Genomic DNA, 27,693 nt, shown 5'->3' with positions numbered 1-27,693 from the left:
GCCAATGCGAAGATTGTGCGGCTTCTGAAGGTAAACATTTCAGGTTATTTTAAATAGTTAATCTGTAGCATGGATAATTTTGACTAAAATCTATTTCCAGGTGGGTGTAAGCATGCTGCTGCACTATTGCTATGGTTACACAGAAGATCTGAGGAGCCTCCGATAACGTCCATAATATGTTATTGGAAAAAGACAAAATTATCTATATGTGCTTCTAGAAAATCATTTACAAAACCGATACAATGCTTTTATAAATGAAGTTATGAATGCTGCAAAGAAATTCTGGATAGATGCTGTGTTTCCAAAATTAAAAGATATTAATTACATGTTTTTTCTGTAACCATTTTGTAGATATTTTAAATAAAACTTTGTTTTTTAAATACTTTTTTTATTCAATTTTAATTAAAGGTGATTGCAAATTGACAAGCGCACAACAAATGATTATACTATAGTCTAAATGGGGAATTAGGAAATAATAAACACAGGCATGTGGCTTCAAAAAGCAAACTCACGCAGTCTTCTGATCACTCTTTCAATATGAATTCGCAGGCTTGCAATTTTCTTTGACCTTAGTATATCACCTCTTGAACTTTTCTTAGTGTTGCTAACACTAGGTGGTCTTATCAACTGAAATTGCTTGTGCAAATGTGCTTGAAGCCTCTGTCTGCCATGATACATGCTCCAGGTGGTAAAATGTCTATACATTTTCAGCTTGGAACCACTTTTTCTCAGTTTGGGATCAGAAGGCCTAGTTAAAAACAATTTATTAGGAAATTTGGTTGAAGTTGATGGACACAATGGCACGAAACATGAGTCAATGCGGCTTTTTTGGTGCTGTTGTTGTAATAACCAGATGTTGATGGGATGTCCATTTTTAGTTTTATCAAAATATATCTTGAAAATAGAGGAAATTTTGAAAAAAGCCAGCGACGGTAACAAACAGTGAACAGTGAAAGACATCGACAAACAGGTATGACGTCATCGGAACTATAGGTCCGTTTCCGCGCGAAAATTTAAACTGTCAGTTTCAATACGCATTTTTGCAATAAATTAGGGTTTTTTTTAATTTTTAATATACTTGTGGTCTATTCTACATGGAATGCTTTACAATGAAAACATAAATAAAAATATTGCATCTTCCCTATTGAATACTGTGTTTTGAGGTTGGTGTGTGTCGAATTTTAAATAGATTTTGAATGTTTTTATCTGTTTTATTCAGATTGTATTGATGTCTGCCCTACATAAGTCATGCTTTTTGTGGAAAACGAGCAGACGGTTCACTTGAAAGCCGCTGGCATTTTTTTTAAGAGGGGAAATTCATCCAATGACCTCTCCCGCCTTGGGCGAGGCGAGAGGGAGTGTCAGACTCTTACTGACTAAATACCACCCCGTTCTTACTCCTGCTTTTCTAGCCGGAGCCCCGGTAAACCCGCTAGGTAGTCCGCAGCTCTTGATCAGGCATCAGGCCTACTGGGCCCCATCTGTGGTAGTCTGATGGCTCTTTGAGGCGCACGTGGGGTCCCGTTCTTGTCGGGCGTCGACCTACTCTTGCTTGCCGTCCGCAGACCCGTACCTACGGTAGCTGGAGATCGATGCGCGATCCCCGACGTCAGGAGTGTCTAGCTAGCATGACCAATAACCAATGCCGGACGCGAGAGGTCGCCGTCGCCGACCACATCCCTGAGGACACGGCGGTGCTCAGCCCATGCAGGGCACACCGCCACCGTATGTTCCACCGTGTCCTCCGGGCGGTCCTCGCAGTGATGACACCCGGACGTTTCCTCCCGCCCAATCAGAAATAGGAACCTACTGAAGCTCGCTGGCATAAGCTAGTAGTCAAATCTAATATATAAAATTCTCGTGTCACAGTTTTCGTTGCCGTACTCCTCCGAAACAGCTTAACCAATTTTGATGAATTTTTTGTGCTTATCCGGTATCCATGAGAATGTGCCAACATCTATTTTTCACCCCCCTAAATGTTAGGGGTATTAAAACCCTAATTCCTTAAATTTTCCGCGGCCAAAGTCGCGGGCAGAAATAGTAATAATATAATTACATAGTTTTTTTTTTTTTATTGATTCCAGGTACACACCAGACTGACGTACCTACGGCACCTGATCGTGTCGCTAGCTCAGGCGAAGGAGATCGACAGGACTCTGCTGATATTCTCACACGACTACTACGATGAAGAAATTAATAATTTAGTTAGGAGCATTGATTTTACTAAGGTAAGCAGAAATGTCAAGGTGAAAGTCTATTACCAATAGCTACTTCCGCGCGGTTTCACCCGCTCTGCTTGGCTGCTATTGGTCATAGCGTGATTTATAGCCTATAGCCTTCCTTGATAAATGCACTATCCAACACAAAAAGAATTATTCAAATCGGACCAGTAGTTTCGGAGATTAGCGCGTTCAAACAAACAAACTCTTCAGCTTTATAATATTAATAATAGTAAATCTATATCTATACTTATAATAAATCTGTAGAGAGGTCAATTCTGTACATGAAATATATTTCCAAAATAACTATCAGCGGGTGATTAGTGATCGATACTGACGCCAAAAATGCAATCAGAAAAATTTTTGTCTGTCTGTCTGTCTGTCTGTCTGTCTGTCTGTCTGTCTGTCTGTCTGTATGTTCTTTATAGAAACAAAAACCACTCGACAGATTTCAACAAAACTTGGTACAATTGTTCTTCATACTCCTGGGCAGGTTATAGTATACTTTTCATCACGCTACGATCAATAGGAGCAGAGCAGTGAAGGGAAATGTTGGGAAAACAGGAGAACTTACTCCATTTTTTAAGCTTCCGTCGCGTGTGCAGCCTTAATGGTTAAAGCTACATAGAAATCATGTATGACGGAAATGTTCTCCTTAAAATTGTTTAAAAAATATTCCACGACAGCAAATGTCTATCTCTTATGGTTGACTCACAATAACACGTATAACTCCCGATAGCTTAGCTGTTCGGAGCTTTCTGATTATATTTGTCTACTCTTACGTTTATAACACTCTCATTCATTCATTCATATTATAATAAATATGTAGAAGGGTCAATTCTGTACATTGAAAATATTGAAAGAATAAATAGCAGGGGGTGTGACTGGATCGATACCAAATCCAAATATGTGATTAATTTTTTTTTGTCTGACTGTCAAAAAAGCTTTAATATTCAGTTATATTCTACAGAACGCGAGCTCAACAGCAGTAGCTCAATAGAGGGATCTCCTTAATAATTATGGGCCTCGCCGTATTTGGGTCCAATAGATATTTATAAGATGTCATTGTCAGAGTTACTCAAAATTGAGAAATAAAACTTCCACGCGAGACCGACATCCGCGTGGACGCAGTCGCGGGTGGAAGCTATTGTAAATATAATTCTTTCATTCCCAAGCCATGTAAACAAAACAGAATTACGTATTCACAATTCTCATAAGTTAAAACAATGGTCCACATAACAGGACTTTATGAAAATCACTTCGGGAAAGTAATTAGAGGGCAAGGACTTGCGCAGGCGCATCGGGGAACAATTGAACTGTGACGACTGGTGTGATTAGCATATGGAGTGAAGGTGTGGTGTGAATCTTATCGAGGTCAGGTTTGTGTGGCGATTACTGATGTTGGAGCTGATTGCAAGGATTGTATGGAGATTATATTATATGGAGTAGAAAACATCGGTGAAGTGTTCACGTAAAATAATTAACGTAAACTCGTAGTATAATAATATTAATAGTATAGATACGTTTTATCTGCGAAGACTTATAGAACTGACACGTGGTCTCTTACTGTGGGCCTCATAAGGAAGCTCAAGGTAATTGAGCAGTGCAAGAGGGACGGAGCTATGTAGGTTGTATAGCTCCGTCCCTCTCGCACTGCTCAATGATCTTCCATTCTGACACAATTGTAATAGCAGACTAAGGCCCCTGTTCACGCTGCTCATAATGAAGAGTCCCTCTGTGACTCGAAACTAGTAGAGCTTTTCTCCATTAATGTACGTGGGCAAACCGTGATTTTTAGTTAAATAAGTATCGCGAAATAAAATAACACTTACGACTAGATAGCGTATCTGCGTTATTCGAGGATGCTCGACTAATTTCGGGCCATGACGGGGCCTATAATAAGATCAAGCCGTATTCTCGTTTAATACGACACTCGTTAATTATACACTAGACTATGTAAGTATGAATTTGTATAAAATGAGGTTCTATTTCCCAATTTGCAGGTGATGCAAATATTCTACCCATATTCCATCCAGACCCACCCACATGAGTTTCCGGGAATGGATCCCAACGACTGTCCCAGGGACACTAAATTTGAACAGTAAGTAATCTATTTAAGGTCCACAGGCCCGCATCGTAAGCATCGCACGCAACGGATTTTAGTTTGTCTTGTATAGAAACTCATACAACTGCGTCCACTGATCTGCATCGTACGCACCGCATCATCAGCAATGCCTACATGCGATGCGTACTGATGACGTCATACGGAATGCTGATGCCAAAAATCCGAGTGAAAGTGGGATCGGCAATCCGATTGCTGATACTCGCGTCGGCAATCCGAACGCTGCTGATACAGTGGACGCAGTCTGAAAAATTAATCCGTTTGATGCGATCCGTCCGATGCGTACGATGCGGGCCTGTGGACGCTTACCTTTATCTATGTACTTTCTAAGATTATTTAGACATCACTGACAAACGGTGAAAGAAAACATCGCAAGGAAACCTGGATTTCATTTCTGATTAAAGTTTTGAAATTGCCAACCCGCATTGAGCAAGCGAGGTGATTAATATTCAAACCTCCATGCGAGAAGAGGCCTTTGGTCAGCAGTAACCACTGATAGGCTGATGATTTGACTTTTAATTTGACTGCACGGTTGGTGCGGTGGTCAGGCAACTGGCTGCCACGCGACGGGTAGCGAGTTCGATTCCCGCACGGAGCAACTCTTTGTGTGATCCACAAATTGTTATTGGTCTGGGTGTCATGTGTATGTGAACTTGTATGTTTGCAAACGCACCCTCGATACAGGAGAAAATCCTAATGTGAATATCCTAAATAGAAATAGAAAATCCTAAATGTAACATTTAAAAAAATTATGAAAATATACTCCTCTGGTATGAGTGTCCATTGACGGCGCTGATTGCTTACCATCAGGTAAATTATCATTTACCCACGATCATAAGATAAAAAAAAATGCTACATGTAATATGAAATAGGACGTAAACGAGCAGACGGATGACCCGTTATTAAGCAATCAGCGCCGCCCATTAACATCCTCAACACCAGAGGCGTTACACGTTTATTGCCGGCCTTTTTTAACGTATGCTAAACAGGGTTATTTGTAAAACACCGGTAACCTCTCAGGACTACGTTACTAACATCATAATCAACAACTTTCGTTCTATGACTTTTAAAAATTCATCATATTTTAATTCATCAGATTAACACACAAAAATAAAAATATTTAAATTCAACTCTCTAAATGTTACGAAGTGTATGCGAAGCAAAAGAAGACAATAGCGAGGGGAGCGGGGTAAGGGCGGCGGGGGCGCATGAACTGTATGTAGGTATGTAGGTACAGCAAAAACAAAGTTGAAATGTCTTAGATAGGACAACGAAATATTGAAGGTTTGTTTTTGGTAAATGTTTCATGTTTTGTAAAAAGTCGTAGAACAAAAGTTGCTGTCTATGATGCCAGTAATATAGTCCTGAGAGGCCAGCGGTGTTTTATAAATAACCCTGTATATTAATACACCTTTCTATACATTTGCAGGGCTGTAAAACTAGAATGTAACAACGCCTTATACCCGGACCTACACGGACACTACAGGGAGGCAAAGTATACTCAAACGAAGCACCACTGGTGGTGGAAAGCCAATAGGATCTTCAATCAGCTGCAATGCACTGCCGGGCATACAGGTACGTGGGCCTTCTAAAATGTTAGAAGCTTCTTTTTGAGGCGAAACAATCGAAAAAAATTATTGTAACTTTCGTGAGACATACTAAATTAATTATTATGTTATCGGCTTACTCACGTAACTGTTTGATGAGGAACTCGACTAGTTTCAAGCCATGCTAGAGGCTCATATTCATGAGCAGCATTCCGCGACAATCTGCGTCAGCCTACAATGTTGCGGGTCTGGCGTGTGACACAGTGAGCGCGGTATGTAACACCTTTTTTGCGTCGACCCGAGAATCGAACCCAACGAGTACGCGCGATTCCAGGCAGAGGACGCAATGGGCGCGTAGCTCGAATCGCCAGTAGCAGCGCGACAGTCGCCGCGTCGTGTGTCGCGGAATGCTGCTCATGAATATGAGTTCTTTTTTATGGTATACGCTGGTAAACGAGCATACACATTACCTGATGGTAAGCAATCGCCACTGCCCATAGACACTTGAAACACCAGAAGAGTTACAAGTGCGTTGCCAACTTTTTGGGTATAGGAATTTAAGAATTGTCGGGGATTAGGAAGACTGGGAAGGGGGTAATCGGGTCTCCGGTAAACTCACTCACACAACGAAAGCGTTGTGTGAGTGGCATGGCTTGAAACTAGTCGAGTTCCTCGTCCAACAGTTACGTGAGTAAGCCGATAACATAATAATTGATTTTGTCTACTTCTCTTTAAAGCTTACCAAACACTCTTCTTCTCTTCTTCAGGTTACGTTCTCTTCTTAGAAGAGGACCACTACGTAGCAGAAGATTTCTTGCACATACTAAATCTTCTGAAGTCGACCGCTGATAAAAGTTGCCCGCAATGTGAGATGTTGTCTTTAGGCACTTATCTAAAGACCTACCAATATCATGTGAATGGAGATAAGGTGAGTTCTATATCCTAATTTTGGATTTTGAAACCGATAATGCCCGATTTCACCAGTTTCTCATAAATTTGAAGGAAGGACTAAGCTAGGATTAGTTATACAGTATGCTAACTAAGGCACTTGTCTCACCGGCAACGATTAACGAGTAACGAGTAAAGCTAGAACTAGAAACGAGTTAGCGAGTTAGGGAGCGAGTGCGTAGTTCCGATATTTAAGATTTATTTCCGATGTTTAACTAGTGAAGCGAGTGCTCGCCGGCAGTGTGAACAGTCAGCGATCAACTGTTTGTATATGCATCTCTTTTGTTTACACGGAAAGTATATCTATTGTACGTTTCTTGAGCGAGAAAATAGCCGATAGTTAGTCGTTTTCTCGCCGTTGGTGGGACAACTGCCTAACAGAGGGCGTTTCTGTTAATCCCCAATAGTATAGCATCCATTCATGTTAATAAAAATATTACCATTAAAAAAAAAAATTATTTTTTTAATATTCACTAAATATTTTAAATCGATACGTAAAAGAAACACTCTGTGCACGCGTAGTTGAAGGAAGACAACGTTGCAATTTATTGCTTATATTTCTATGCTGATATTTTTATTTTTATTTATTTATGATATAGATTAACGAGTTTAAAGGAACGACCTCTGTTAGTTAACATACTGTATTTATGGTAAGCGTCCACGCATCGGACGGATCGCATCAAACAGATTAATTTTTCAGACTGCGTCCACTGTATCGACAGCGTTCGGATTGCCGACGCGAGTATCAGCAATCGGATTGCCGATCCCACTTTCACTCGGATTTTTGGCATCGGCATTCCGTATGACGTCATCAGTACGCATTGCCGATGATGCGGTCCGTACGATGCGGATTAGTGGACGCAGTTGTATGAGTTTCTATACAAGACAAACTAAAATCCGTTGCGTGCGATGCGTACGATGCGGGCCTGTGGACGCTTACCTTAAATAGTTAAGTCGTTCTGTCTCCTGCATTAAATTCACCGAGGGAAGTGGAAACTATCGTTTTCTATTTCTTCTCCTCTAATAACATCTTCTGATTTATTTCGTTGCGGGATCCAAGACAGTCATTCATGTCCCTGGGACGCGCCGGACTTCAATGTTCCGGTGTTTTCATGGTTGTATCTACTGTAGATCCTGGTGTACAGGAGTTGCAGCGGTTTTGAGAGACTGTGGCGGGCTTGTCCCATTTAAACAAAAAATAAACAGGAGACAATTCCAATATATTTTTTATATGTTTTTAAATCGTTGTTTTTTTATCATTAGAACTTGAGACGGGATATTTACCATGTTTATTTATGAGTTTCCGATATTTCGGTACTGTTGCAAGCGCCATGATCACGGATGAACTGGAGTATATGCAGGTGGATATTTATGAGCAGACAAATCGGTCTACCCTCTTTCTAGTTAGTTTTTTGCTGACACCGCTACCATTGTCACTTGTATCACTTGTAACTCGATTCACTTCTCGACAAAGAAAACTCACTGTGTCCGCTCGGCTAGCGAACTTTCTTCTTTCTTGACAGTTTTGCGGGTTTTCCTCGATCAAAAATAAATTATTTCGACTTTTCAATACAATAAAGTATTCAAAACTAATCACACTTTCCTTTATAGATTTGATGTACTATTTAATTTACGATATTACTAGAAATAAGTCTGCTATTTGACGTAAAAATCTAATGACGTCCATAACGCACTATTTCATACAAATTCATAGAAAATATCGTTTTTGACGTTTCGAAAAAAGTATTGAATTTGACTAGTAGGAAACTAACCTATTGTACCACTGTATTCCAACCTAAATATCCTGTCTCAAGTTCTAATAATAGTGTCAGTAACCATATCAGTTTAAAAACTTTATATCATTGTTCTTTTTATATACAAAAAATGGTTAATTATATACCTACCTATAGCGAAAGAAGAATATGAATCTCAACTACATACAACAAGTTAAGCTAGCGAATGAAGAGCGAAGAAAGAAACATGAAAACAACCCGACATGGAACTTCCAAGTATATCCCCATCTCTACACGGCCACGCAAAAGGTTTATATACATAATTTATAGAACATATACACATATAAGGTGTTAGGTAAATTAGTGAACGATATTTAAACACGTGATTGTACTCATGATTACAAACAACTTTCCCGAAGAAATGGTGTTTGTATAGTCGTTAGTTTTTTTTTATTGCAATAACAAAATGATAAAATATCGCGCACGCGTGCTTTTGCATGATCAGCTGTTAGCAGCGAGGCGTCTGCGTTACCGGAAGACTAGTAGATATTTTGGAAAAACGAGCGCGTGCTTGTTGTTTTGTTATTGTGATAAAAATAAAACTAGTGAGTATACGAAAAGTTTATTCGGGAAAGTTGTTTGTAATCATGAGTACAATCACGTGTTTAAATATCGTTCACTAATTACCAGTCATCCTATACAATGTGATAGTGGTGGGACTTCTAACCCGTTAAGGCTGAGTACTACATCTAATTTTATCGACAAAAAAAATAATATGGGGGGTTGAACCCCTAATTGAAAATATTGAAAAATAGTGATTTTTTCGGTAAAAATAATTCACAAATGATTTTTTTTCTCTCCAAAACATTATCAAACATATGAAAAAAGTAATGAATTAGTTAGCCAAGGTTATTAGCTACCGTTTGTCGTTTTTTTTTATTTCTACGACGCATACAACCTTTGATATCAAAAAAAGTAAAAAAAATATTAAAATAGCCATAACTTTTAGGGGAGGGGATTCGACCACTTCGACCCCCGACTTTTGTCGATAAAATTAGGTGTAGAACTCAGCCTTAACGGGTTAGAAGTCTCGCCCCTATCACATTGTATACTAACCGCCGTACTATTCACAGAGATTTAAGGATTATTTAAACTATTCCTTAGCAACGATTTTGTTCCGAAAACAATTGCTAAGGACTGGGTTTTGGTTAATAGTTACTTAATTGTTTAGTTTGTTTTCAATTAGGAATACATAGTTTAAGTAATCATCAAATGTCTCTGAATGCGGCTGTAAATTATTAAGGAATGTGCACCTCTGTCCTCTTCAGAGGTTAAATGGGTTTAGAAAAGTAAAATAGGTAGGTTTGAATTCTGTATAATTTAATTATGTATGTAGTGTAAAGAGGATGGTTCATACTAAATTTTGTTAACACATTGAACGCCGCGGTGGTCACCGGTGACCGACGTTAGCGGAGGATTTGCCTTCAACAGTTTTCTATTGGCAGTCAAAGACTCAAAAATCTTTTGAGCAATGCCAAGAGCTAGTGTGATGGCCAAGCTTAAAATTGTGCAGTTTTGACATTGACGGGGTATGAAAATTAAAAATCTATTTAGTCCGTCAGTTAGGTAGTGAAAAAATATTAGACACGTATTTTTTTTTATTTTTATAAGATAACAATACTTAGATAAAACGAATCAAAGTTTAGGAGTGGGAGCAAATACGTCATTTCTACGTATAAAATGTACCTAGAAGTGACGTCACGCGATATTTCAAATCGATATATCTTCGAAAGTATTTGTTTCCGTAAGAAAATAAAAAATACGTGTCTAATGTTTTAAATAATCTACAAGACGGACATTAAAATAAAAATTTGTCATCGTTTTACGCAAGTATCTTATATGACAAAATAAAAACATACGTGTCTAATATTTTTTCATTACCTAACTGACGGACTAAATAGATTTTTAATTTTCATACCCCGTCATCATCCCTATTATAGAGAGGTTCGAATTATCGAAAGATTGAATTAACGAATCAACTGTACCATTTTTATTTTATTATAACTTTCGTGAGACATACTAAATCAATTATTATGTTATCGACTTACTCACGTAACGTTGTTTGACGAGGAACTCGACTAGTTTCAAGCCGTGCTAGAGACTCATATTCATGAGCAGCATTCCGCGACACACGGCGCGGCGATTGTCGCACTGCTACTAAATGAATGAGCCTCTAGCATGGCTTGAAACTAGTCGAGTCCCTCGTCAAACAGTTACGTGAGTAAGCCGATAACATAATAATTAATTTACCATGTTTATTTAGTTTTTTTATTATGAATCATCTTCCTTACCATGAGCTTTGTATATTGCTAAAGCATAATGGATGAATTTTGTATTAAAAGCATGCAAGCTTTATTACAATTATATTTATAATTATAAATATGCTGTCTAAAGGTTGGGTTTAAATAATATAGGGTGACTGGTAATTAGTGAACGATATTTAAACACGTGATTGTACTCATGATTACAAACAACTTTCCCGAAGAAACGTTTTTGTATACTCATTAGTTTTATCTTATCACAATAACAAAACAACAAAACATCGCGCGTGCGTGTTTCGCAGCGAGGCGTCCGCGCCCGCGTTATCGGAAGACCAGTAGGTATTCAGCTTTACGCGCGCATGCATTCGTTTTATTTTTATCATAATAACAATGAAATTTTGTTATTATGATAAAAATAAAACTAATGAGTATACAAAGAAAGTTTCTTCGGGAAAGTTGTTTGTAATCATGAGTACAATCACGTGTTTAAATATCGTTCACTAATTACTAGTCAGTGCTGTTCGGCTTGCTCTAGCATGGCTTGAAACTAGTCGAGTTCCTCGTCAAACAGTTACGTGAGTAAACCGAAAAACATAATAATTAAATTGGCTCAAAGACTTATTGAGTTTTGTCTTGTTTAGAGAAGGTATCAGGTTCGATATTTGGGTGGTATAGAGGTTATTTCGATTGTGACGTTTTTTTTTATATTGTGTCGTTAGTTTTATTATTTTATGTAATTTTGTAAATAGCATATATTATATCTAGCTTTACTGGTAAAGGGTGCATGCGCTAAGTATATGTATAATATATAACTGTAATATTATACGTTTTATATACAATATATTATACATTGTACGAACCTATATTGGTATATTTAGAAATTATAAGGCGTGAAAGTTAAGTTATACATATATAGGGTGACTGGTAATTAGTGAACGATATTTAAACACGTGATTGTACTCATGATTACAAACAACTTTCCCAAATAAATTTTCTTGTACAACAACAAAAATTTTTGCTTTTTGTGAAAGTTGTTTGTAATCATGAATACAATCACGTGTTTAAATATCGTTCACTAATTACCGGTCACCCTATACAAAGATTATTTAGTCAACTAGTCAGTAGTAGTTACTAGTATTTAGTAATTTGATCAGTAGTTACTATTAGTTTTTCTTTTTTAATATTTTCTAGTAGGTAAATGTAGTTAGTTAGTACATGGTCTATGGGATTTTAATAACTTTTAATTCTTTAGTTGGTCTTGGCCAGGGTTTAGTACGAGTTTGTTTTACGTTTAACGAAAATCAAACGATACTGCGTTCGGCGGTCTGATTGGCCGGTTCGAATAAACTAACCAATCAGAGCGCCGAACGCGGTCTCGTTTCGATTACTTTAAACATAAAGCAAACTCGTACTAAGGGTACACAGAGCTAAACGCAGTAAAGTGTCGATCTTCTTTATTATTAACTACCTATTCCGCGCGGTTTCATCCGCTCTGCTCGCCTCCTATTGATCGCAGTGTAATGTTTTATCGCCAAAACTTTCCTCAATAAATGAGCTATCCAACCCAAAGAAAATTATTCAATTTAAACCAGTAGTTCCGAAGATTGGCGCGTACATACATTTTGACGATTCATTTTTATTTATTGGACTGTCATTGGTTTTCTATTATAGTATTCGGCGTATCAATCGCATGCATTTGAATTTAGCAGATTTCTGTATCCATTTTATACCTCATTTATTATATAACTCATAAGTATACCTATTCTATAACTCATTTATGAACTAACTTTACTTTTTACTTTTTTAATATGATTCTTAACTGATCTGAGCTATAAATCAATTTATTCGCTTTAGCTTGATAAGCATGTTAAATATTTAAAGTAATCGAAACAAGAGCGCGTTCGGCGTTCTGAATGGTTGGTTTATTTGAGCCTGCCAATCAGAACGTCGAACTCGTACTAAGGATACAGCATGAAGCTTATATTCTGTCTTCTGTACGATAGAAGGTGTTACCACACCAATCGATCAATCGTCTATAGAACCAATCGATCGATGGTAGAATGGTATCGATCGACGTCGACTAATCCATTCTACCATCATTGATCGACTATCGCTCGATTGGTGTGGTAACACCCAAATTAAGACTGGTTTTATATCAATTTAAATATCTCATAATAGGTACTTTGTATTTCTTAAATATATTTTATTGGGATTTTAGAAATGCATTCTTTTTTCTACATATAATCTGTTTGTAAAATGCTATGTTATTATATTATTGTACCGCTTAGCTTGTTAAAAGCATGTTTAGTATGTAGAATGTATTATTTTTGTATTATATTTAATGATATGTTACTTATTTAATAATATTTAATGATAATGTTAATAAAAAAAACAATTGACGTTTACCAACTGTCAACTGTCAAAACTTCCCGCCAAAATCTGACAGTTGTATAAATAATGTTGCCAGTTAATAACTCAAAAATTCTACCAATTATAAATAATGTTGCCACTTAATAACTCGAAAATTCTACCAATTTTTTTTATTAATTTGTACTTTATGTTTTTTTTGTTGTTGTTTTCAGGTAGAAATAACGCCATGGCATTCGAGCATGCATAACATGGGGTTCGCGTTTAACAGGACAGTTTGGAATCATATAATGAAACAACAGAGTCAGTTTTGTGCGTACGATGACTATAACTGGGATTATTCTTTATTACATTTGTCCCAGAACATGCCAGGGAGGGAGAAATTTAAAGTTATTGTGTGTAAAGGGCCGCGAGTGTTTCATATTGGTGAATGGTTGGTATTTTTTTATATTTTTTTAGTGTATTAAATTTTTGAGCAGATTCCTGATGGTAAGCAATCGCCGCCGCCCATGGACACTTAAAACACTACAGGCGTTACAAGTGCGTTCCTTTTGCTTTTGCCTTTTTGGGGTTTTAAGGGAACTTAAGGGTTGTTGGGGAATCGGGGATTGGGAAGATTGGGGAAAGGGGTAATTGGATCTCCGGTAACTTCACTCAACGCAGTACAGTGGAAGCGTTGTTTCACGTCGGTTTTCTGTGAGGCCGTGTTATCACTCAGGTCGAGCAGGCCCGTTCGTGCCGAAGCATGGCTCTCCCATACTTATCGTTTTGAAGAAACACTATACAATGTGATAGGGGTGAGACTTCTAACCCGTTAAGGCTGAGTACTACATCTAATTTTATTGACAAAAGTCGGGGGTCGAAGGGGTCGAATCCCCTCTCCCTAAAAATTATGGCTATTTTAATATTTTTTTTACTTTTTTTGATATCAAAGGTTGTATGCGTCGTAGAAACAAAAAAAAAAACAAACGGTAGCTAATAACCTTGGCTAACTAATTCATTAATTTTTTTTATATATTTGATAATTTAAAGTGTGATTTGGTGAAAAAAAATCATTCGTGAATTATTTTTACCGATCACTATTTTCCAATATTTTCAATTAGGGGTTCAACCCCCATATTTTTTTGTCTATAAATTTAGATGTAGCATTCAGCCTTAAAGGGTTAGAAGTCCCACGCCTATCACATTGTATACTGTTATTATTAAACATTGGTCTAAGCTCAGACACATTTCTTAAAAACACTTATGCCCGTTTCCTAAAACCTGTCTTACATTTTAAGAAACTCCTAAGCTAAAATAGAGTCCCTTAAAGACAAATTAGTTTTCACCAAACTATAAGCACTCTTCTTCTTCTCGCATTTCTTTTAATATATGAAATGTATAACGCTTTGGTTTGATTACTGTTATGTTATACTATTTTACTTAAAAATAAATAATAAGTGATACCTAACAGTACAAGTAAGGGGTTAGTTTAGGTACTACGTCACACTAAGTAAATGTTAGTTAAGAGATGGATTAGAGGTTGTTGTTTCTTTGTATTAGTATGAGCATCGACGCACTTTACGCTGCATACTTATTCTTTCTTTCTTCCCTAATTCGATTTCCCCCATTTCCAGCGGTTTCCACCACAAGAAATCGAACTGCAACGCCTCGACAGTGATCAGTAAAGTGCAGAAGTTACTTCAGAATGCCAAACCCTACCTGTATCCGACGCGAGTGAGTGCGCAGGTGACGGCCGGCGGCGCTAAACATAACAAGAAACTAGTGAAGGGGAATGGGGGATGGGGGGATATTAGGTGAGTGTTTTTACTTGTAAGGTTGATAGATTCTCAATTTTGTCCGTCTGTCTTTGATTATCAAGCGAATATATAGAGTGTAAACGGAATGGTCCTGAAAAACGCTACAATTATTTTTTGTGTCTATAATTTGAAACATTTTAGTCCTCTGCCTCGTTAGTCGAGTGGTCGCAAGTCCGACTGCCGAACAAGGGGTCTCGGGTTCGATTCCCGGGTCGGGCAAAGTATTGCTGGGGTATTTTCGGTTTTTCGAAAAATTTCTCAGTAGTAACACGGAGTCTGGAATTGTGTCCAGTATATGGCAATAGGCTCACCCCCTATTACATGGGACTTATAACACAATTAATGGTGAAAAGTGGGTGTACATTGTATAGCGGCATTATGTGTCGTAATGTGCACCTCTGCCTACCCCTTCGGGGATAAACGGCGTGATGTTGCTTTTTATTAAGACTTGAGACGGGATATTTACCATGTTTATTTATGTCTAAAAGTTTTCGATATTTCGGCACTGTTGCAAGCGCCATGATCACGGATTAACAGTTAATGAATAAACATGGTAAATATCCCGTCATAAGTTCTAATAATAGTGTTTTACTTGTTGGTTTTAAAGATTCTCGATTTCTTCAGTCTGTCTTTGATTATCAAGCGAATATACAGAGTGTAAACGGAATGGTCCCGAAAAAGGCGTCAATTTCTTTTGTAGTTATAGATTTATTCGTTTTTATATTCGTATTATTCTTAAAATATCAGGTTTAAGACGCGGGCCCACTGCGGCGCATGCTGTACACGCGCGGCATTTTAGTTGCGTATATTAATTTGTTTGGTCATATTTGTTTAATCCAGTGGAAATGTAGACCCACGTTGACACCGTTGAACTTTGCAACCGCATATTTGAGTAAGCCACGCGTATATAAATGACGTGAACTCATGCGTAGCCTCTTCGTCGGTTGCAGTGGACAAAACTACTTTCTTTTTACCCGACTGTGCCAGAAGGAGGGTTATGTTTTTTCAATTTCTTACAAAGCGAAGCTAAATACGCGAGCGTAGTCTCTTCGTGGACCCGCGCCTTTAAGTAGTTGATTTCAACTTTTATTATTTTAAAACATTAGACACGTATTTTTTATTTTCTTATAGAAACAAATACTTTCGAAGATATATATCGATTTGAAATATCGCGTGATGTCACTTCTAGGTACATTTTATACGTAAAAACGACGTATTAACTCCGACTCGTTTTATCCAAGTATTGTTATCTTATATGACAAAATAAAAAAATACGTGTCTAATATTTTTTTCATTACCTAACTGATGGACTGAATAGATTTTTAATTTTCATACCCCGTCATCATCCCTATTAACTTGGTATCAATAATTTTTTTTTCTTGTTACAGAGATCAAGAACTGTGCACAAATATGACAAAAGTGGGTAGGCAGCATAGGCACACGATATTTTACGCGTAAATTTTAAGTGTAACGCATCCTGTATAAAGGTGATTGGGTTTCGAAACACCCTGTATACACATAGTACATTCCACATACTGTACATACGAAGTTAAATGCGCACGAATTTGAACTCTATGCTGTAGATTTTAAAAGTGATTTTGTTTTGACGGCATGCAAAGGTCCCAAAAGGTAAAATGGACCTTACTGCGTTGAAAATATGACACATATTTAGCTGCAGAGAATTATTGGTGTTAAGTAAATTAGCCTTTGCCTTGCAATAACGATTCTTATGTCTACGGAATAGAGATCAAAATTCGTTGTTGTAAAATGTGAAAGAAAATTACGATAACAGGCCATAAGAATGGCCACAATTGATACACAAAATGCAATTTTATTATAATTTATATTTTTTTTGTGAATAACCTCGAATGGTAGTTTTTAGAACAAAACCAATAATAATGTTGCCACTTTAGAAAAAAAACTACCAAAATTTGGTAGCTTTTTTGTCAGTGGTAGCAATTTCACGTATTAAGAATTGTACTTATTATTTTAAATGTACATAAAATTAGTTATTGATTAATATATTATTTGTATAGACGGATAGAAACATCAATTTTCAGTTGTATATATGTATAATAATTATGTAGGGTGACTGGTAATTAGTGAACGATATTTAAACACGTGATTGTACTCATGATTACAAACAACTTTCCCGAAGAAACTTTTTTTGTATACTCATTAGTTTTATTTTTATCGCAATAACAAAGTAAAAGCCTCGCTGCTAACCGCTGATCATACGAAAGCCGCGCGCGCCAAATTTGGTTGTTTTGTTATCGTGATAAAAATAAAACAAATGAGTATACAAAAAAAGTTCCTTCGGGAAAGTTGTTTGTAATCATGAGTACAATCGCGTGTTTAAATATCGTTCACTAATTACCAGTCACCCTATATACAATACAATTTTAAAAAGTGATGCTTTAATTTTAGTTTTTATGATTTTAAATTGATCATTGGTGTAGCTATCCCATATTATATTTGATTATTTATTTAATAATTTTGTTTTTTTTTACATTTTTCAAAGATAGTATTAATAAAATCGTGGATTTTTTATAATCATGTTATTAATTAAATATATATAAATTATAGTCACTCTAGCGACCCGCCCCAGCTTCGCATGGGTGCAATGGTGATATATTATGCATGTATTATACATATAAACCTTCCTCTTGAATCACTCTATCTATTAAAAAAACCGCATCAAAATCCGTTGCGTAGTTTTAAAGGTTTAAGCATACAAAGGGACATAGGGACAGAGAAAGCGACTTTGTTTTATACTATGTAGTGATGCAAAATTGAGAATATATTTTTAAAGTATTATTTGATCTATATATTAAATAAATCAGTATTAAAAAAGAATCTTCATTATTGCTTTAGAGAAATGGCCAGAAATTCGCAATGTCAAATAAGGTGGTACTCTTTCATAACAAACTCAAACGTAGATTTTTTTGTATGAAAAAAAAACTCATAATCAATAATTTATATTCACTATTGTAATGTTCAAACACAACACTACCTCCCATTAAAGCCGTGGCAGATACTTTTAGAACACCTTATATAATAAAATATTATGTATATATAAAGAAAAAAATTTAAAATAACTCGAATATATTTATTTTATTATTTACTAAATGTATTTTATCCAAAAAATCTCTTTGTAATAGTTTATTTTTTTCAATAATATTTAGTCATTCAGTTTGCAAATAAGAAAATAAAGACAGATTCAGTACAGAGACAGTAAGCATTGATTGTCTAGAGCCGACTGAATTTTCTTATAGTATAAGCCGGTAAACGGCGTGTTCCATAAAAAAAACACCAACGGTCATCGGTTTTTTTTTACATTTAATGGGTCGACGTTTGGCCGCTATCTCACCTGATGGTAAGTGATGATGCGGCCTACGATGGAGCACGTCTGCCCATAAGCAACCTATTCACTCGGGCTTTGAAGACACCCAGACATTCTTCGACAAATGTGACCGGCCCACTGCCATTTTAGCTTGCTAATCCTTTGAGCTATGTCGGTAACTTTAGTTCTCTGTCGGATCACCTCGTTACGGATTTGATCCTTCAGAGAGACTCCGAACATAGCACTCAAAAGCTACTGTCTCTGTATATATCGACGGTTAAAAGGAAATAGGGTATAAGCGACATTTTGGTCAAAAATGAGTTTATTATGCTATCCTACGTAAAATTTTCCGCTCTTTCGAATGCGCTTACTCTCATGGCTCTACGATGACATTTTTGGCGTTTATACCCTAGCAAAAAAAAACATTTTCCTAGTATTCTTTCGACGACCGACGAGTTTAAACGGCTCTCCTGAACATTTCATTTTTTGTCGCTTATACCCTATTTCCTTTTAACCGTCGATATAACGAATGGATACTATGTATATTATTATGTAAATTGTATAATTATGTACCTCTAAATAAACATTGTTGATTTTTAAACTGAAAAAAAAATGTTATTGTAATAATAATAATAAAATAATGCACAAAATGTAGAAAAAGAAATTAATTAATAATAAATATGTAATAATGTGTAAGTCGAAATATAAATAAATAAATAAATTGATGTTACAAGTTAAGAATTTTCGATAAAACGAATGTTTAATACATATTTTTTTTTCTATCTAAGGCGATGCGGTGCGGCGCAGCGCGACATCAACAATTTCTCAGAATCTATTGACGTTTCGTGAAACAACGCTTGCATTGTGTGAGTGAGGTTACCGGAGGCCCAATTACCCCTCTTCCCAATCTTCCCAATCCTCGATTCCCCAACAACCCTTAAATTCGTAACTCCCATTAGGGAACGAGGCCTCTGGTGTTTCAAGTGTCCATGGGGGTGGCGATTGCTTACCATCAGGTGATATTTCAGCTCGTTTACCATAAAAAAAACACAACGCAAGCGTTGTTTCACGTCGATTTTCTGCTCGGCCGTGGTATCACTCCGGTCGAGCCGACACGGCTGTATCGAAGCATGTTGCTACTTTAATCGAAAATTCTTAATTCGTTTCATATATTACCTAGTTAACAACCATGCTATGTAAAGAACACTACCTATATAAAAATTGTATGTATGTATGTATGTACGTAAAAATAAATAATGAATAATGAGTGTAAAGTTGTGAAAAAATTACCATCGGTCAAGTTTATTTAGTATATAGGTAAAGAAAATAAAGAATGGTTTAGTATAGCTTAGCTCAGGGCGCAAGCCTACCAGGTTATAGAAGAAAAACCTAGCTTAACCTAGTATAGCTTGTTCAACAATAACCTGGTTGGAGAAACCTTCCGCATCCCCTATAGGGGGCTTAATAAGGTTCGTTCACAAGGATCGGCACACCATGTTCCCACTGGGACCAGGGTTTCCAGATTTCATAGCCATATCAAGCCACCTTCTAGCCTAAATATCTTCATCTATGTTGTATCTTGCTCACTCGAGGAAGGGAAGCAGCCTCCCAGGGCCGCTAACGTGGCGGGACCTGCCACAAACGTGCCTGCCGGGTGCGGTGAATCCGTGAGGGCAGCCCGGATCACGGCCACAGGCAGTGGAGGAACACCGCGGTGGTTTAGATTTCCATCGCGATACAAAATAAAAACAGCTAGGCTGTTCTGTGTAACTCTTTAGCTGCGTACTACCTAGTGGGTTTACCGGGGCTCCGGCTCAAAGCAGGAGTAGGAACGGGGTGGTTTTTTGTATCCACGGAGCATCTTCAGGAGCCCAAATGACTCGGTTCAGCAATTCTATAAAACCACAGCTTCGTTACAAAGCGTACAATTTAGTACTTATAACAACAGCTACTGTTTTTGTGCCTTTAGGCTTCAATCATTCTGTCTTCTGCGTTCAATTTCACCAAGGGAAGTGGAAACTATCGTTTTCTTTTCTTCTCCTCTAATAATATCTTCTGATTTGTTTCGTTGCGGGATCCAAGACAGTCATTCATGTCCCTGAGACGTTCAGTGTTCCGGTGTTTGCATGGTTGTATATACTGTAGATCCTGGTGCACAGGAGTTGCAGCGGTATGGGAGGTTGAGGCGGACTTGTCCCAATAAAAAAAAATGTAGCTCTATAGAATTTATCTTTATTTTCTTACCTATTTACTAAATAACTTGGCTGACTTAATATGTACAGTAATGTTTTTGTTAATATTATTATTATATTTATTTAAAAATTCCGAATTTTGCAATATGAATATGTTTCATTTGTATTAGATTTTATTTGATTATGTGTATAGAGAAATTATTAACTGAATTTTAAATCACCCTTATTACAATGGGACAAAGACTATATTCAGTTGTTGTTAGCTCCCTAATTAACTCATGTTATAATAATAATTGTAAATCACCTTTTTATAGCAAACCTAGTCAAATATGTTGCTTGTTGAAGAAAATTTTGAGATAAATATGAAAATTTTATAACAACGCCATCTAGCGGTATTTGACAATAAATGCCTTTAATATTATGTTTTTTTTTTGTTTTTTTATTTTTCTTATTTTTTCAGTTTTTTGTTTTTATTAGATAGGTAGGGGTATTATAAAGATTTTTTACTATGTTAGCGGATTTATTGTCGTACTTAGAGACATTTAATGATTACTTAAACTATTACTCGTTGGTCGAGTGGTTGCAAGTGCGACTGCCAGGCAAGGAGTCTCGGGTTCGATTCCCGTGTCGGGTGAAGTATTATCTGAATACTTTGGAAGATATATCGATTTGAAATATCGCTTGACGTCACTTCTAAGTACGTTTTAAAAGCAGAAATAACGTATTAGCTCCCACTCCTAAACTTTGATTCGTTTTATCTAAGTATTGTTATCTTATACGACAAAATAAAAAAATACGTGTCTAATATTTGTTCATTACCTAACTGACGGACTAAACAGATATTTAATAACATTTTCATACCCCGTCATCATCCCTATTTGTTTTTGATACAAAATCGTTACTAAGGAATAGTTTAAGTAATCATTAAATATCTCCGATTTCGGCAGAAAATCTTTAAATACAAATATTTGAATCTAAAACTGTTTTCTTCATAAAAATAGAATTAAAATACACACACAACTAATGTAAATATTATGTAATTGCGAATTTCCAAAAACTTTTCTTCACTCAAAAGTCAAAGTTAAATCATTTATTCCAAATAAACCATAAATACTTAGACGTACTTTTGAAACGTCAACAAATAAAGAAATAAGTAATAGTCTGTCAGTCTGTCTGTCAGTGAAGCTAGGTGCTCGTTCCAAAGTGTAGCTTCGAATGGAAGAAAATGAGCCAATGAATTCTCCTACCTTGGGCGAGGCGAGAGGGAGTGTCAGACTCTTACTGACTTAAAACTTCACCCCGTTCCTACTTTGCCCTTCGAGCCGGGGTCCCCGGTAAACCCGCTAGGTAGTCCGCAGCTCCGGACCGTCAATGAAGCTAGATGCTCGTTCCAAAGTTTAGCTTTGAATGAAGAAGAACGAGCAAGAAACTCCATTCGTTACTCTTTTGAAAAAACTAAAACTAGAAGAAAAATGAGGTTATACTCGTACATAAGCGTAGGAGAGCTATGCTTCGGCACTGCTGGGCCGGTTCGACCGGAGTGATACCACGGCGAGCAGAAAACCGACGTGAAACAACCACAGCGTTGTGTGAGTGAGGTTACCGGTGGTCCAATTACCTCCTTCCCAATCTCCAATCCCCCAAAAACCCTTAAATCCCTAACTCCCAAACTTTCCGCTAACGCACTTGTAACGCCTCTGGTGTTTCAATGTGCTTAGGTACTATGCAGTTCTATTTTATCTACCGTAATTCCCTTACCCACGGCACGAAAAGTCATTGGATGATTCCCCCTTTTATCCCCAAAAAACGTCTAATATGTAGGTAAGCCAGATCTCTTTTACCTAACATTTAGCTAAATTTTTTTAAACCAAATAATGTGCCCAAATGCCTTAATTTAGTATAAAAATATACTTAAATGCGATTTAAATGGCAAAAATCGTGAAAATAAATAGTAAATTGATCTTCAAAGTCAAAGCATTTAAATTAATTATTATGTTATCGGCTTACTCACGTAATGTTTTGACTGTCGCGGCGATTATCGCAGTAGCAGTGCGACAATCGCCGCGTCGTGTGTCGCGTAATGCTGCTCATGAATATGAGCCTTTAGCAAGGCTTGAAACTAGTCGAGTTTAATCGTCAAAACACTTACGTGAGTAAGCCGATAACATATTATAATTACCTATTTAGTATGTCTCACGTAAAGTTACAATACAAAATCAAAGCATTTATTTCAATTAATCCTAAATTTACAATGTCCCGGATCGGGCAAAGTATTACTGGGCGTGTTTCGGTTTTCGAAAATTTCTCAGTGGTAGCACGTAGTCTGGAATTGTGTCCAGTATATGGCAATAGGCTCAGCCAAATTGAATTGACTTGTTCATCCATTTTTCTCATTTAATTTTGCTGTAAAATTTTCAAAGTATAAATAATCTTAAAATACAGAAAAAGCAACGTCACTCCCTTTTTTCCCCGAAGGAGTAGGTAGAGGTGCACATTACGGCACGTAATGCCGCTATACAATGTACACCAACTTTCATGTAAAGTAAGGGGTGAGCCTATTGCCATATACTGGACACAATTCCAGATTCCGTGTACCACTGAGTATTGGAAAAACCGAAAACATCGCAGTAATACTTTGCCCGACATGGGAATCGAACCCGAGACCCTTCGATCGCACTTGCGACCACTCGACCAACGAGGCAGTAAAGAATTAATAAAACACCAAAAATATTACATATTGTTGTAGGAAAATAATGTTCCCAAAATAATACCTATTTTAATAAAATCTCCATCCAAATTTTAAGAGCAAGAAGCAACGAAATATTATTTAGTAATTATATAAAATAAAATAGTAAATATGCTAGTTTATATGTAATGTACCTAATATTAAATGCATTGTGAAATGTAAAGAGTTGAATTTTAACAGTGGCATAATAATGTAAAACTATTTGTAATAAAACAATAGAATATTATATAATAAAAATGCAGTTCGTTTTGATGTTTGTTTTATTCATTTATTCACCCCACTATATTTGCGACCTTCCGGAGCTGTGGACTACCTAGCCTACCTCATCCCCTTTCAGGAAAAAAACTAGGAACGGGGTGAATCTCTTTCGACTCGCCCAAGGCGGGAGAAGTCATTGGATCTATTTTCCCCCTCAAAAAAAGGCTGTTGATGTGTGCAATGAGACAATGAAACAACAATATCGTAATATAAAAAATATATTTATTTTTATAATGAAACATTTAACGAAGGAACACATTTTCGTTTACAACTCCGAATTTAGATACAAGGCAATCTTAATTTAATATCTACACAAAATCATCTTGTTTGATCTCATACCAAAGTAAAAAATAACTACAACACATGCCAATCCTTAGCAAGACTTGTTGAAAAGAGTCACTTTAACTGAATATCACAAAATCTTCATATTGTTTAGATCAAATAGTTTGACCAACGAGACAATGAAACCAAGTATTGTATTTTTAATAAAATGACTGAAAAATAGTAAAAAATATGGAGTTTCTAAAAAATGCTCGTTCTTCTACATAGGAATCTACCCTTTGGAACGAGCAAATAGAGCAACTAGAGGATTGACCGACAGAATAGACGTTAGCAATATTATCATATATTTGACGTTCAAAAGTGTCTTCCTGGTCTATTTAAGCACAAAAAAACTCATCAAAATCAGTCAAGCCGTTTCGGAGGAGTATGGCAATGAAAACTGTGACACGGATATTTTATATATTAGATTATTTTGATGGCACATGCAGCACCTCAAAAAATATTTCTTCAAAATAATGGCATGTCGTTACGCAAAGGTTCGCCATCTCTAGGTCTGCTAAGCCTTCGCAAGACTTGTTGAAAAGAGAAAAAAAAAGGAAAAAAGAAAATATAGTTTTGTGGTATTTCCAAAAATTATTACGTCAATAGAGACAAAATATGAAAAATACAGTCAACTTAAGAACCTTGTTTCTCTTGAAATATGTCAAGTAGAACTAACTAGGCCTTATCGCTGTACTCAGAGTCATTTAATGGTTACTTAACCCAGTCCTTAGCAATAGCGATGATGACGGGGTATGAAAATTAAATATCTATTTAGTCCGTCAGTTAGATAATGAAAATAAATTAGACACGTATTTTTTTGTCATATAAGATAAAAATACTTAGATAAAACGAATCAAAGTTTAGGAGCGTTAATGGGTACGAATACGTTATTTCTACGTATAAATCGTACCTAGAAGTGACGTCACGCGATATTTCAAATCAAAATATCTTCGAAAGTATTTGTTTTCGTAAGAAAATAAAAAATACGTGTCTAATGTTTTAAAATAATGTACAAGACGGACATTAAAATAACAAAATTATACCTTATAGTTTTCGATACAAAATCTTTATTGAGTAACCGAGAGCTGCGGACAACGTAACAGGTTACCAGGGCTCCGGCTCGAAGCAGGAGAAGGAACGGGGTGGTTTTAGGTCAGTAAGAGTCAGCAAAAAGTTTTAAGCAGAGAGAAGTGGAAGGAGGGTAGGGAGGCCTTTGCCCTCTAAGTAATCATTAAATGTCTCTAAGTACAGAAGTTAAAGTCAATTTAAATATTAATGAATGGTTTTAACTATTATTCATCATCAGGATTAACTTTCTTCTTCCCCCGTTTGTCAGCTAACGTCGGCTCCCATTGTCTAGCGACACTGCAGTACAACTGCATCGCTGCCCGTGCATCCTCGACGGAGCTGTGTTCACCAGACTGTATGTCTATACCAAGTATCTCTTTGGCTAAGCGCTTGAGCGATGGAGTACTGCCTTTTGTTATCTGAAATTTAAGAGAAAGAGGTTTTATTAATTGTTGTATTGTCACGGCTTTTATACATGAAGGGCAGAGGTGCACATTACAGCCGCTATACAATGTGTATAACCACTTTTCACCATTTGTGTTATAAGTCCCATGAAATAGGGGGTGAGCCTATTGCCATATACTGGGCACAATTCCAGACTCCATGCTGTGAACTGAGAAATTTTCGAAAAACCAAAAAAAGCCCTTTTATTAATTTATTAATTTATAAAGGCTTACCAACTACGATACATTCAGACAATCTATACTAATATTATAAAGCTGAAGAGTTTGTTTGTTAATGCTGCGCGCTAATCTCCGAAACTATTGGTCCGATTTGAACAATTCTTTTTGTGTTGGATAGTCCATTTGTCGAGGAAGGCTATAGGCTATAAAACATCACGCTATGACCAAGCACCACAATAGGAGCCAAGCAGAGCGGGTGAAACCGCGGGCCCCGGAAGTGGCTAGTCTTAAATATATGGGAAATAACAGTTAGTGTATTGTATGCCCTTATATTAATGGTAGGCTCAACATTATATGCTTTAGGTTTAATTCATTCAGTAATTAAATTGGTTTATTCATTCTAGCCATAGTCTTGATCAGTTTTTTTGGCATAGTTATTATAGGATATGATCAACATTATCAAACAGCCTATAAATGGCCACTGCTGACTAAAGGCCTGTTTTGTATTTAATTGTTTAATTAGGACTAATAAATAATCATAATAAATAGAACTGAATTATTAATTTATTTAAAGCATTATTCACAATTTTATTGTACATTAGGCAAGCTTAATGCAGACTTAACGCCATAGGAATTATTTCCAAGTCTGACCTCTGAATGATTCAGAGAGGAGTTTACGGTTGGTGCCAACAATAATATTGAATGTAAAATGTAAATGTTTAAATTTAAGTTACTGAAAGATCTTTTAAGTTAGAATATTGGTATTTTCTAACTGGTTATTGCTTTATAACATAAGTATTGACTTTATATACTAAGAATATAAAGAAAAAATGCTATGCTTACCTTTCTAAACGGTTTATATCTAGATGTATCTCTGATATTCCTTTTGGGGTGTGACAGAAACAAAACGGCCAAGTCATTCTTCAACGAATGCCCCACTAGTATACGACCTCTAAGGAGCTCTGAAACTTCTTTCTGGACCACGGTAAAGTCTTCTCCGTTCAACAAATCCTCTTTTCTCACACCACTGATGTCCGTTCTATAGTCTTTGACTTCTTCGCGCGCTTTTACGAATTTGTCGTAGATGCAGTCGCCGAATTTGTTGACTATAGACACTCTAGCTAACATGTGATCATTCCCACTGTACCCTATACCCACCATTTCACAATCCATCGCCAAAAACTTTGTAAGACGATTTTTTTTACTATTATCTTTGTTTTTAACACCACCATTAACATTATTCGATTCACTATTGACTTCTTTATCTACGTTATTGGCTATACTATCCGCGTTCGACGTCAAATTTAGAGTTTTCAAGTTATTTTGGACATGGTCATGGTCTTTATTTTTTTTCTTTCTTGCACGTCGGAATGTGCCCGAAAATTGGTTTTTACTATTTTCCTGTGCTGGTTTCTCCGTCTTCTTGTCCATTATGAGGTTGCTTGATAAGAATTTCTGCCAGTTTGCATCAATAACGCCGCGGAAAGCAATAGTTTGGTTAGGTTGATCATTCGTAGTTTTCTTCTTCTTTTTCGGCGCTTCAGTCATGTTTACATTAAAAACGTAATGTAATAACAACTTGAATATTAGAAATACACAGTTTGTTACACTAAACACGATGTTTAGGACGAATTCTATTAAATTCAGGAGTAAATAAAGTCCTTCTTGTGTGAAGCCATTTGACATCTTTTATGACAGCTCTTCCGCATGGCAATCATGGCATTATAACTATAGACTACCGTTGCAACTTTTTTCCAACGGATCTTTACACTGACGTTTTACTGCCTCTAATGTCAAATGATTAAAACTTTTATTGTAATTTTAGTATAGAAAGCTAAAATATTACACTGTTAAAATTGAATTGGTAAAAAATCTGGGTAATTTTAATTTTTTTGATAATTTTATTTACCAACAAAATTCGCATAAAGCGAATTTTGTTTATAAATAAAATATGTGAAATGTCAATGAACTCCATAGACAATCCTGTCGAGGCGTTTTGAAACTGAGTACGGACAATTTCATGACAAACTTAATCATTAATAAATCTATTTTAAATTAGTTTAATGGATTAAAATGACTTACA

At 36.4% G+C, this 27,693-nt stretch overlaps 3 protein-coding genes across 9 annotated transcripts in view; 2 read left to right on the top strand and 1 right to left on the bottom strand.

Moving 5' to 3' along the window:
* Positions 1–17,237, top strand: part of LOC118281157 (alpha-1,6-mannosyl-glycoprotein 2-beta-N-acetylglucosaminyltransferase) — a 70,216-nt gene extending 52,979 nt beyond the window's left edge. For 4 of the 6 annotated variants that reach the window (XM_050700551.1, XM_050700550.1, XM_050700549.1 and 1 more), the window contains 8 exons: positions 2,085–2,228; positions 4,223–4,320; positions 5,771–5,916; positions 6,656–6,816; positions 8,747–8,878; positions 13,473–13,690; positions 14,874–15,053; positions 16,445–17,237. In XM_050700551.1, coding sequence (XP_050556508.1) covers positions 2,085–2,228; positions 4,223–4,320; positions 5,771–5,916; positions 6,656–6,816; positions 8,747–8,878; positions 13,473–13,690; positions 14,874–15,053; positions 16,445–16,514 — 1,149 coding nt within the window. In that variant the 3' untranslated portion in view covers positions 16,515–17,237. The remainder of the gene's footprint in view (positions 1–2,084; positions 2,229–4,222; positions 4,321–5,770; positions 5,917–6,655; positions 6,817–8,746; positions 8,879–13,472; positions 13,691–14,873; positions 15,054–16,444) is intronic. The other 2 variants (XM_050700553.1, XM_035601648.2) reach the window with 1 other exon arrangement.
* LOC118281012 (adenosine 5'-monophosphoramidase HINT3) overlaps positions 1–27,693 on the top strand; it is a 125,322-nt gene that overhangs the window by 71,417 nt on the left and 26,212 nt on the right. The gene's annotated exons all lie outside the window — the stretch shown is intronic.
* Positions 23,798–27,335, bottom strand: LOC118280973 (uncharacterized). Its single transcript, XM_035601392.2, has 2 exons — positions 26,454–27,335; positions 23,798–25,406 (listed from the first exon to the last, which is right to left on the bottom strand). Exons 1-2 carry the CDS (start codon positions 27,294–27,296, stop codon positions 25,212–25,214), a joined length of 1,038 nt encoding a protein of 345 aa, XP_035457285.2. The 5' UTR covers positions 27,297–27,335; the 3' UTR covers positions 23,798–25,211.

This window comes from Spodoptera frugiperda, chromosome 19, assembly GCF_023101765.2.
Source record: "Spodoptera frugiperda isolate SF20-4 chromosome 19, AGI-APGP_CSIRO_Sfru_2.0, whole genome shotgun sequence".
NCBI classification, from domain to species: Eukaryota; Metazoa; Arthropoda; class Insecta; order Lepidoptera; family Noctuidae; genus Spodoptera; species Spodoptera frugiperda.
The sequence above is the reverse complement of the archived record's forward strand: the minus strand, read 5'-3'. Positions and strand labels throughout refer to the sequence as shown.